General features: G+C 34.6%; 2 protein-coding genes across 2 annotated transcripts; one reads left to right on the top strand and one right to left on the bottom strand.

Moving 5' to 3' along the window:
- Window positions 1-5676: 5676 nt before the first annotated feature.
- Window positions 5677-9110, top strand: LOC127101551 (external alternative NAD(P)H-ubiquinone oxidoreductase B1, mitochondrial). Its single transcript, XM_051038996.1, has 10 exons — window positions 5677-5845; window positions 6122-6392; window positions 6503-6706; window positions 6791-7041; window positions 7254-7473; window positions 7664-7768; window positions 7867-8130; window positions 8435-8556; window positions 8634-8753; window positions 8851-9110. Exons 1-10 carry the CDS (start codon window positions 5757-5759, stop codon window positions 8936-8938), a joined length of 1734 nt encoding a protein of 577 aa, XP_050894953.1. The 5' UTR covers window positions 5677-5756; the 3' UTR covers window positions 8939-9110.
- A 159-nt stretch (window positions 9111-9269) lies between these two features.
- Window positions 9270-10367, bottom strand: LOC127104083 (probable F-box protein At4g22060). The gene has a single exon (XM_051041297.1). It carries the CDS (start codon window positions 10365-10367, stop codon window positions 9270-9272), a length of 1098 nt encoding a protein of 365 aa, XP_050897254.1.
- Window positions 10368-11689: the final 1322 nt, after the last annotated feature.

Here is an 11689-nt window from a genome sequence, read left to right as displayed (position 1 = left end):
TTCAAAGGGAAATTGAAAGGTCGGACTTAGGTTGCAGGATCGGATCTGGTGATGGCAGAGGCGTCAGAGGAGAGTCTGCAATGACCTCGGGGACAAGTATGACCTCAGGGATAAGGACGACATGCATTGGGTGATGATGTTGGTATGTTTGAAGTGGTCGAGAATTGTGTGTGTGTGGGGGGGGGGGGGGGGTCAGGAGCCATAAACTGATGGGGGATAGGCGGGACATTAATAACTGTTGGAAAAGGTGTGGAGTACTTTCTTGAATAGGTTCCGGAGTTACGTGACTGGACTCGAAATATGGAACAGACTCAAAGAAGGTAACATCGTTCGATGCGAGGTATCATTGTAGAGTATGTGAATAACAATGATAACCTTTTTGGATAGATGATAACCAAGAAAGACACACTTTAGTGATCGAGCTAATAGTTTATCAAGACCAAGAGAGAGATTATGTACAAAACATGTGGACCCGAAGACTCGGGGAGGAATTAAATGAAGTGGGGAATTGGAAAAAATTATTGAATAAGGGATTTTATTGTTAAGGACAGATGAGGGCATGTGATTTATAAGGTAACATGCCGTTAGTACAACATCCCCTCAAAACCGAAGTGGAACATTACCATGGGGAAATAGGGTCCTAGTGGTTTCTACGAGATGCCGATTTTTGCGTAACATAAAATTTTGAAATTGTTGGGATAAATATTCATGGGCATTATCACTGCTTAAGGTACGGATAGACACACCGAATTGAGTTCTTATTTCTTGATAGAATTGTTCAAAAATAGAAAATAACTCAGATCTATTCTTCATTAAAAATAACCACGTGCAACGTGAAAAATCATCAATAAAGGTGACAAAATACCTAGACTCAAGAGTAGAGACAATATGCGAGGGAACCCAAACATCGGTGTGAACTAAAGAAAAAGGGGACAAAGCTAATTTATTGACTCGATTGGGAAACTGACTACGAGTGTGTTTCCCTAACTGACACGACTCACAATGTAAATTAGACACCTTCGATAAATTTGGAACCAACTTATATAGTTTGGAAAGACTGGGATGACCTAACTGAGCATGAATAGTGAGTGGATAATCTTTGGATGAGCATGTCTGAGATGACACTAAGAGGTAATAAAGGCCTTGAGACTCACATCCGACGCCAATCATTTGTCCCAAACTTCGATCTTACAGGGTAACATTGTTGTTAGTGAAGGTGACACCACAATCAAGAAAACGAGTTAAACGACTTACTGAAAGTAAATTAAATGGGCAATTAGGTACATAGAGGGCAGAAGTAACAGAGAAAGAAGGTAGAATTTGAATAGTAGCAATTCCTTCAGATCGGGTTTGAGATTCATTGGAAGAAGTTATAGTAGGTAAGAAACCAGATGTAGAGAGGGAAGAGAAAATATTTTTATTACCGGTAACATGATCTGACGCACCATAATCAAGGACCAAAGGTCCAAGAGAATATGATTCAAAGAGACAAGCAGATGAATTACTAGTGTGTGCTACTGAAGTAGTAGAATCTAAGTTCTGATAATTCTGATACCAATTGAGGAAATCATCATAGTTTGGCATAAAGTTATGAGGAGTAACCATGAGTATCTGAAGAGAGAAAATATTATGCGAACTGGGTGAAAAAGGATATGTTTGAACTGGATCACAATTTTCCACAAGTGGAAAATAAAATCTGAGACGGGATCTGATATAGTTGCACTATGGAGCGTGGGGTAGTGGAAAAATCATCGGGGTCGGCTGCCAGACATGCTGTCACATGCGGATCAGGTACCAACACGCGAGGCCCACATACAAAGACAGAGGTGTGCATGCAGAGGTTTCTGCCAATGAAAAGTGGGGAGCGTCTAGATCAGAGGAGACACTTCTTTCGGTAGGGTTAGTTTGCTGGAAGGTCGTCGGGCAGACGGCGGTGGCAGTGCAGTGGTGACTGGAGAATTTTGAAAACTTATGCTAGAATGAGTCACAATAGTGTATGGAAGGAAAACCGAAGTTATGACATAATTTTCCAAACATTTCTCACCTAAAGACAGTGGGTCAACCAGGTAAAGTACGGTGAAAGCTTGTCTCTCAGTGGGCTCTAGATACCATGTTAAGAAATGTGGTTGGGCCTAACTCTACCTTACAAAACTGATTGGTAGAGTGAGGACTGCCCCCACTTATAAACACATGTTCATGCCATATATTATCCGATGTGGGACTCTTAACACACCTCCTCACACTCAGGACTAGACAACTGGAGCATGTAAATAAATGGTGGGTGGCTCGATAGCGGAAACCATAGTAGGTGGCCCACCGGATCTTAAACGAGGCTCTGATACCATGTTGAAATACAAGAGAGTAAGAGACATTTGAATAAACTGTGTGTTATGAAAAGCACTACAGAGACTTTATTATATAGAGAGATATTAAAAACTAATTACATGATATAGTCGATGTGAGACTATTCTATATACAAATATTCTTAACACTATATATTTATAAATTATAAGATTTCGAGCATGTGAAAGTTGGCGGAATCTTTAGATTAAAATTTCTACTTAAAATTAACTTTTCAAGTAAAAATTAATTAATTTCCAAAAAAGATTTTGAAGTTGTAATACGCACTCGTGAAAGCGGTCGAGTAAATTATAGATTCGAAATCCAGTGTCTTACACGCGAAAGTGAGATGCCCCTTTAATTTAATTCTTTTGCATCAAATAAGTTTTTTCAGTTATAATTATAAAACATAACTTAACGGGTACAATAGATACGCACAAATTACATTCCGGTCTCCCGTTCTTATTAATTACAAAAATAACTTATTTTTCCTTTTTTCCAAACAAAAATACTTTTTCGTCGCCTTAGATACACAAAGTGATAATAGATAACAGTAACTGACATTGGTCTCCGTGAGTTCGACATTTTTTATACTATAACCGATATTTCCGTGCACCTGCGGGCCTATCAATTTTTTAATTAAATTAAATTTAAATCATGGAGATTTAAATTTGAAATCAAATCAAATCAAATATTTTTGTGGAGATGTTTTGGAGAAACAAATCTCAACTGAATCTCCATTATATCTGGACAAGATTACTGCTAAATCCAAAAAGAAAAGCCCAACTTTGGATTGCTATATATAGAGACTTTTCCATGCCTTGTAGACGAGGCGCTTGAGTATTATCTTTTGTTTTTTAGACTGAGTATTTGTTTGTGTTATTTGTACATCATGCTATTTCTTAATTCATATCATAAGGCATAATAGATGGTTTGTTTAGTTGAGTTGTAATTCAATATTCACCATTGTGTTTATTGGTGTTGTTTACTTAGGATTAGTGATTGAGAGAAAGTGAGAGGGGGTTCTCATATTTAGGGGGGATACCTAAATAGAAAGACACTAAGGGTAGAATTAAGAAGATAGGCATTGAACAAGGGGTTTGTTCATCTAAGACACTTTATACTAATTCTATTAAAGAGTGGATTCGTTTCTTGGATAAAGTGCATCCAGATGTAGGTGTTGTGTTCACTGAACTAGGTTAATAATTCTTGATGTTCTTTATTGTTTTTAGCTTGATTTATTATTGCTTTCATAGTGTATTTATCCTGACATAACAAGTTGGACTAGTGATCCCAGACATCTGGTCTAGCATTTGTCCACTGAGGAACATAATTTCAAGAATTGTTCATGCCCGACCTCTCATCTTTAGAGTAATGCTACATGAGCACATCCCTCTCTCGTCCCATGCTTGAAAAACTAATGCCATGAAAAAACTTATCTATCATGTCCACAGTAGAATACAAAGAGGTTATGTCTCGCACGTGGATGAACATAGTTTTCTTCACCATGGTCGACGAAAGTAAAGGTTCAAGAAAATGAATTTTGATACAGGAAGCATAAAAATATATTGGACGGTATCCTCTGATTCTCAATGTGCATCTTAGCATTAGGAAACATAAAAGTATCTGAAAACAAGTTTGAAAAAGGTTTAATGCATAAAAATGTTTTGTAAAAAAATGAACTATAGGTTGACACATGCATATTTCAGGTCGACACAGAAGAAAATTTGTTTCTATGTGTCGACACATCCGTTGTACAGGTCGACTCATTTACTGCGTTATTAAAGCTTATAGGCTCTGTTAGATGTGTCGCCTCTTCAGGTCGGCACATAGGCAGTACATGATCTTTACAGGTCGATGCATGACCTATACAGGTTGGCCTATGCGTCGAACAGGTCGGCACATGGCTTTCACAGGTCGGCCTATGCAACGAAATTTTCCAAAAATTCACAATTTTTTCAAATCTTTTGCACTCCTTTTGCCTCCAAACATGCTTGCATATAAATACTTCATACATGTATCATTTTCTAGAAAGGTTTTTAAAGAGTAAAACCTATACAAAAACATGATTTCAAAGTATTCTAATCATCGTGAATCTCATTCTATGCATACACATAATCAAACTACACATAATCATTTTCTGATTGGGTGCCATCTAGATTAGGATAGATAACGTCCAATTTAGGTTGATTGTAATGTAAATTGGGTTGAGAACTTTGAGGGTTTCAAATCACAAAACAAAGCTGGGGTTTTCCTTCAAGATCTTTTAGGGTTTGAAGGTTTTGAACAAGATTACGCAATCCGGATCTGATTGAGTGAAGTCTTTGAAGAACATGAGGTTCTTGCAAAGGATTAGCGTGGGATGGTGGATCACATTGATAAATCTTAGGTTTGAAAAAGTGCATGTTTCAGATTTGATTGAGTGAAAGCTTTGAAGAACAAGGGGTTTCTTACAAAGAAGTAGCGTGAGACGGTGAATCGAAGTGACATTGTTGGTTACTTGATCAAGCTTTGGTCAAGGGAAGACGGTGAATCTGTGAATACGAAAAACAAATTTTCCTTCTCGAGAAATACCATCATGAGGTGTATTAAATGCTACTGATGCCTCTTCCCCTCGAACACTCAATTTGGTCAAAATGACTGACGTTTGGATGTCTCGGCACACCACCTAAAAACAGACACATTTCCCCTAATATGTTAAACTACCATGCCACACGGGCACCCACGAGCCTATACGCCTTCGGCTGAGGGACTCACCTATTATTTTGCTCACCCCTCGCTGAGGGACTCGCTTATGCGGGAAGCTCCACCAGACAAACCCATTCTCATCCAAGGGAATTATCGATAGGGCGGGAGCACATTCCTAAAAGGAAAGTGGTTGTGAACACTTCGCCCTTTAGAGAAAAGTCATCGTGCTTGAGGGACTGCGTAGTGTTATATTCGAAACATTTAAAATAGAATCTAAATAATCAAGTATAAAAAATATAATCAATTCTACTCGATAACAATCAAACATGTCAACAATAATTTTTAAATTTAAAAATAATTTTTATATTGAAATTTAGTTTCAATTTACTTTTACAATAATTTATCCCAAAAATAAATTACTTTATCTTCAACTTTAATCTGATTTAATTTTACAAAATAAATTCACCTCAAAATTAATTTTTTTTTAACAGCTGAACCAACTAAAAAAAGCTTTCTAATTCCATAGAATTAAATCATATTTAAACAATATGACGACATTAATAATAATTAAACATGTACTAACATACACGCGTCAATCCATGTGTTTCTTTTTGTTGACAATCATCATTAATCAATGTGATAATACTAGTAGTTGAAAATGAATAAATAAACGTAGTTGGGATCCAAAAACGAGCTGAAAAGTGGGAGCGGTTGGCGTTTGGGTGAACATGACGATTGGTTCCTTCTTCATGAAAGCCTCCAGGGCTCTCACAACTCACCCTTTCTCCTCTAACTTTCTTCTTCTCTGTACTATCAGGTGCTTTCTTTTCTCTCAATCCACTTTCTCTTCTTTATTTCTTACTCCCCAATTTGAGGAAATATATTTATAGATCATCTGCAAGATTACAACTAGTAATTCATCATTAACGGTTGAACCAACGGTTTGCCTTATTTACCATATTATGATTTTGGTCCCCCAATATATATTGATTTATTACATACATTAATGTATGTTGCTTATGGTGTATTTTACAGTTTTTTAGTTAACAAATCTTTCTATTTCATTGAATCTACTTGCTCTTGGAAATTGCAGCGGTGGAGGTGTGGTGGCACTCTCAGAATCCCAATCAGAACCTGAACGTCCTATTGTTGAAGATAATGAGCCCCGCAAAAAGAAAGTACTTGTCCTTGGAACTGGATGGGCTGCTACCAGTTTCCTTAAGGGTTTGGATGCATCCTTATATGATGTTCAGGTTGTTTCTCCTCGTAACTACTTTGCGTTTACTCCTTTATTACCAAGTGTCACTTGTGGGACAGTTGAAGCTCGGAGCATCGTAGAACCCGTCCGAAACATCATTAAAAAGGTCAAACAAACTAAACAAGAGTTCAGAATTTATATTGTATATGGTTTTTCAAGGGTATTTGGACTAGTCTTTTGATTATGAAGTTTATTTTGTTTCTTTTTCCGTTGCAGAGAAAAGGAGAAATCAAATTTTGGGAGGCAGAATGTGTCAAGATTGATGCTGCAGGCAAAAAGGTTTTTTGTCGGTCTAATATTGAAAATTTAGTGGGAAGTGGTGAGTTTTCTCTGGACTACGACTTCTTGGTTGTATCGGTAGGAGCACAAGTAAATACTTTTAATACCCCGGGTGTCAAGGAGAATTGTCATTTTCTGAAGGTAAGCTTATTAGTTTTGTGTAGAATCGTTAAAAGTCTATTGTTTCCGCAACTAATCCAAAATGTTTTATATAATCGCTTAAAGGATGTCGAGGATGCTCAGAAGATCAGACTGTCTGTAATAGATTGTCTTGAGAAGGCTGTTCTTCCCAGTCTATCTGAAGAGGAGCAAAGGTCAAATCTTCATTTTGTAATCGTTGGCGGAGGTCCTACTGGTGTTGAATTTGCTGCAGAGCTTCATGATTTTATCCAAGAAGATTTGATTAAATTATATCCAACTGTTAAAGATAAAGTGAAGATAACGTTAATTCAATCCGGAGATCACATTCTGAACATGTAAGGGAGATTTTAAATGTGTCAATTATTTTCTGATGCTTTTAAAATCTAAAATGAACATTTACACTGTGGAACCATTTCCAAATTGTTCTAACCTCATAAATAAGACCAATCATTAATCAAGTCTGACTAGGTGTTTGGATTTTTCATATTGTCAATGTTGCCTTAGTAAAACTCACATTTCAGAGAAAATATCGTCTTCAATCTCGTAGGTTTGATGAAAGAATAAGTTTATTTGCTGAGCAGAAGTTTACGAGAGATGGCATAGAGGTTCAAACTGGATGCCGGGTTTTGAGTGTTAATGACAAGGAAATTACAATGAAAGTGAAATCAACCGGAGCGATTTGCTCTATGCCTCATGGATTGATTATCTGGTCCACTGGCATTTCTACTCTTCCTGTTATAAAGAACTTTATGGAAGAAATCGGTCAGGTGCTGTTTTATTCCATGCTTTATCTGAAACACATTTTTCCAATCCGTTCTTCTTCACTTCATGCTTGTGTGTGTTATGAGGAAGATAACCAGTACTTTCTTTTAGTATTATGCTAGTTCCAATATGTAATTAATACAATTAATTATGATATGGGTAATTTATAAGAAGCTTGAGTTGATCTATGTGCAGACCAAAAGGCACGTACTAGCAACGGACGAATGGTTGAGAGTAAATGGGTGTGAAGATGTATTCGCCATTGGTGATTGCTCATCAATAAAGCAACGTAAAGTCATGGTATCTCTTAAGCCTTTAACTTTAGACTTCTAAACTTTAAATAGTATTGACTATTGAATTTATTTATGTGATGATTAACCTATTACTTCTGCTTCTAGGATGATATCTTGGACATATTTAAGGCCGCAGACAAAAATAACTCCGGGACCTTAACCGTAGAAGAATTCAAAGAAGTGATGGATGACATAATCTTAAGATATCCTCAGGTTGAATACTATCTTCAGAAGAAACATATACTTGATTTGAGGGTCCTGTGGAACGACGCGGAAGGAAATGAAAGAAAAGAAATAGACATAGAAGGGTTTAAGCTTGCCCTTTCTGTTGCAGATTCACAAGTGAAGACTCTTCCAGCAACTGCACAGGTATGCATCAACTTCCGTCAGTAACTGAATGCTTCCTTATGCACACTTTTCTGTCAAAGTATCATGTGAAGTAAGTTTATAACCAGGGCCAACTTTGAGGGCATGCAAGGTGGGCTACCGCACAGGGGCTGAATTTTTTTTACAGTTAAGCTGTGGCTAAATAGGACCTCAAAAAATATTTTCACTCTTAAATTATGGTTTAATAGGACCTCTATTTGTTGTGTTGTGGTTAAACTGCGGCTAACCTACATAGGGCCTCAAAAAATTTGAGCCGGCTCTATTCATAATGTATTAATATATGTAGGTTGCTGCGCAACAAGGTGCATATCTAGCTAGTTGCTTTAACCGCAATGATCAATGTGAAGAGCATCCTGAAGGACCTCGACGATTTACAGAATCTGGACATCATCGGTTTCGTCCCTTCCGGTAAACAATGTGCTTTATAATGCGTATATTGTTTTCTTTATTTGGAATTCATGATGATATCTTGTTATTATGAAAAGGTATAAGCATTTTGGGCAATTTGCTCCACTGGGTGGGGAGCAGGCAGCAGCAGAACTTCCTGGAGACTGGGTTTCCATTGGCCACAGCACTCAATGGCTTTGGTATTCTGTATATGCAAGGTATTGTTGTTTATGATACAAAACAAACTTTGCTTGTTTTCTTCTTTGTTAACTATATTATAGATTCAAAACATTTGCCGTGTTGTTCGACATGCAGCAAGCAAGTGAGCTGGCGCACACGGTATTTGGTTGTGTCCGATTGGACTAGAAGATTCGTATTTGGGAGGGATTCAAGTCGAGTTTAATATGACTAACAAACAGAATAAAAACCTGAATTATTTTGTCTTGATGTTTCTCTGTAAGTTCTTGTACCTAATACTCAACTCTTGATTGGAAACAGTTTGTATTATTTGGACAAGATGTTGTGTGAGATTCTAACTACTAAATTATTTGAATAATAAATAAGTTGATATTCAATTGCTTATAATGAATGAACACAACGAAATAATCAAGTTATATATCATAGCAATGCAAATAAAACATAGAAATAATAGTGACTATAACTAGTAGATACTAAAATTACATTCATTTGAAAAATTATAGTTGGAGAATTGAATGAATGACTTGTAATAGAAGTTAATTGGAATATGGAACCATCCAAATAGGTGGTGGATCCATCTTATTTGCATAAGGAGCTAAGAGCTTAACACTTGAATCTTGAAGATTGAAAACACCCCAATCATGTCCACCATATGAATAGTCTAAGTTCATCTCTTCCCATCTATCATCACTAAAGTAAATTGAATTTCCTTCATTCTTACATTTGAAAGCATCCATTAACTTTGACTCGTTAGCACCTACAAACACAACTTGACCATCTAAAGACTTCACCTTTTCCCACTTTCTCTTCACCAAGTCAAGTTTGTACACATTAAAATGCTTTGTTCTATAAGGACAAATTTCAACCTCATCTGATAGATTGCTTCCTTCATAAACTACTTCACCATTAGCTTGAACGAAATTACCAATGAACCTTTCTATCAACAAGAAATCCCTCTTGGATATCACCAAATAAAATTTAGTTGAAAACTTATCAACCGGAAATTTTATATCTTTTTCCTTATCGAAATCCTTGGTTGGATAATTAACTTCCAAAATCTTTCTTGGAACCTTCTGATGAAGAAAATCCCATCCTTCAATAGATCCATCTTCATCCAGAGCATAAAGAATGTTATTATCAAACACAATATCAGAATAAAATCGCTTCGCGTCATAGAGATCAACCCACGAAGCATTATTACTGCAAAAAGCAATCCTGCATGAGCAATCATACATGATGGCAAGGGTGTATTGTGAAGGAGATGGAGAAGACATCAACACCGCTTTGGATACAAAGGTTTTGCGAAGAGATTCAACATAATAGAAATAAGAAGGAACATTTGTATGTTGAATGAATGATGTGGTAAAAGGTGGAACATGAATAGAAGTGTTAGAAGTTGGATTTAGAAGAAAAGGACAACCTTTGTTGTCAAGAAATATTAAGAAATTGTTTGAAGAGCCTACACACCAAGCACCTTCATGAGAGTTGAAGATAGTGTTCCACTTGTAGCATTTGTTGTTGCAGAGAACAAGAATGTTACTATGAACGTTGTTGTTGTCGTCGTCGTTTTCATAGTAAGTTTCTTGGTTGAGAGAAGGAAGGATAACATAAGGAGCTCTTGAGAGGAAAGCCATTCTCATTCAAATAATGGTGTAATGTATTGTGAGAGGTTCTCAAAATTATATATAGACAAAAATATTAAATCTTGTGTGTATTAATTAAGTCTCATTTAGATTCTGATTTTATTAGAAATTATCAAGATCTAGAATCATCTTGATATATATTTGATTTTTTTTAATGTGATGTTTATGGATTGAATATTTATATTTGATGGTTCATTGTACTTTAAATTTGTTTTTCTTTTTATTATTATTTTGTGCGTAAGTTGATTTATTTTTGGTAGCTTTTTGATTTTGTTTATTGTCATATAAAAGTAGGAATTTGAATGTATATTAATGGATAAAAACAAATCATTAATTCATTAACTAATTTTACTTAAAATTAAATACGTTCTATATGTTAAAGATAAAATTTATTTAATACATTCATTAAAATTCATCCATCAATTAAAGATAAATACAATTCATTTATACAATCTATCTATTAAAGTACATTCAAAGATAAAATTTCTATTAAAGATAAAATTTTTATTAAAGATAAATACAATTCATTTATACAATTCATTTATAGATTCATTAATACAATCTATCTATTAAAGTTAAAATTTCTTTAACACATTCATTAAATACAATCAATTTATTAAAGATAAAATTCATTCATCAGTAAAATAAATATTTTAAATTGTAATAATTTATTTATTTATTTTTTAAAAATTTACAAATATAATCATTGTTTAAAAATCTCTATTCCTTAAATAATTTTCTTAAGAATAAAATTTCATAAAAAGTATCATTTGAAATATCTCTCTTAGATAGAAAGACAGAGGTAGAGTTGTTTTTTTATAATAATATTCTTAAAGAAAATAAAAGAAAGTGATTTTAAATTATTATTTTTTATTAACTTTTTAAAGAAAATAAAAGAGAGAAATAATTTGTGCATTTTTCTTATATTCTATAAGATATATATTTTAAACAATTTTTTGTTTTGTTATAATAATAATTCAATAGATTTGAAATAAAATAAAAATGTAGTGGATGAATTGGATCCAGTATTTTAATCGAAAAGATTTGATCAATCCATTGATTAATTTTATATAAAGTGAAAGAATTGGCTGAATTATTTATTAAATGAATTGGATGAATTTTACATTAGTGGATCCAATTGCCACTGTCACATAAAATTCAACTTTCTCACACCTGATTTTGTTGTTATTTTATTTTAATTCTGGTGCAAACAATATAGTATTAATAAATCACAGATACTAAACGCCAAAAAGTCTTTTAATTTGCTCTCTATATTTTTAGAGTGAGTATTAACTTATTCTCAAAGAATTATG

This window comes from Lathyrus oleraceus, chromosome 7 (assembly GCF_024323335.1).
Source record: "Lathyrus oleraceus cultivar Zhongwan6 chromosome 7, CAAS_Psat_ZW6_1.0, whole genome shotgun sequence".
NCBI classification, from domain to species: domain Eukaryota; kingdom Viridiplantae; phylum Streptophyta; class Magnoliopsida; order Fabales; family Fabaceae; genus Lathyrus; species Lathyrus oleraceus.
Note: the sequence above shows the minus strand (reverse complement) of the source record. Positions and strands in the feature narration are given on the sequence as shown.

Coding starts and splice junctions, on each gene's coding strand:
- LOC127101551 (XM_051038996.1), top strand. CDS start 5,757: ATGACGATTGGTTCCTTCTTCATGAAAGCCTCCAGGGCTCTCACAACT. Junction 7,042..7,253: donor GGAGATCACATTCTGAACAT/GTAAGGGAGATT, acceptor TCAATCTCGTAG/GTTTGATGAAAGAATAAGTT. Junction 8,754..8,850: donor TGGTATTCTGTATATGCAAG/GTATTGTTGTTT, acceptor TTCGACATGCAG/CAAGCAAGTGAGCTGGCGCA.
- LOC127104083 (XM_051041297.1), bottom strand. CDS start 10,367: ATGGCTTTCCTCTCAAGAGCTCCTTATGTTATCCTTCCTTCTCTCAAC.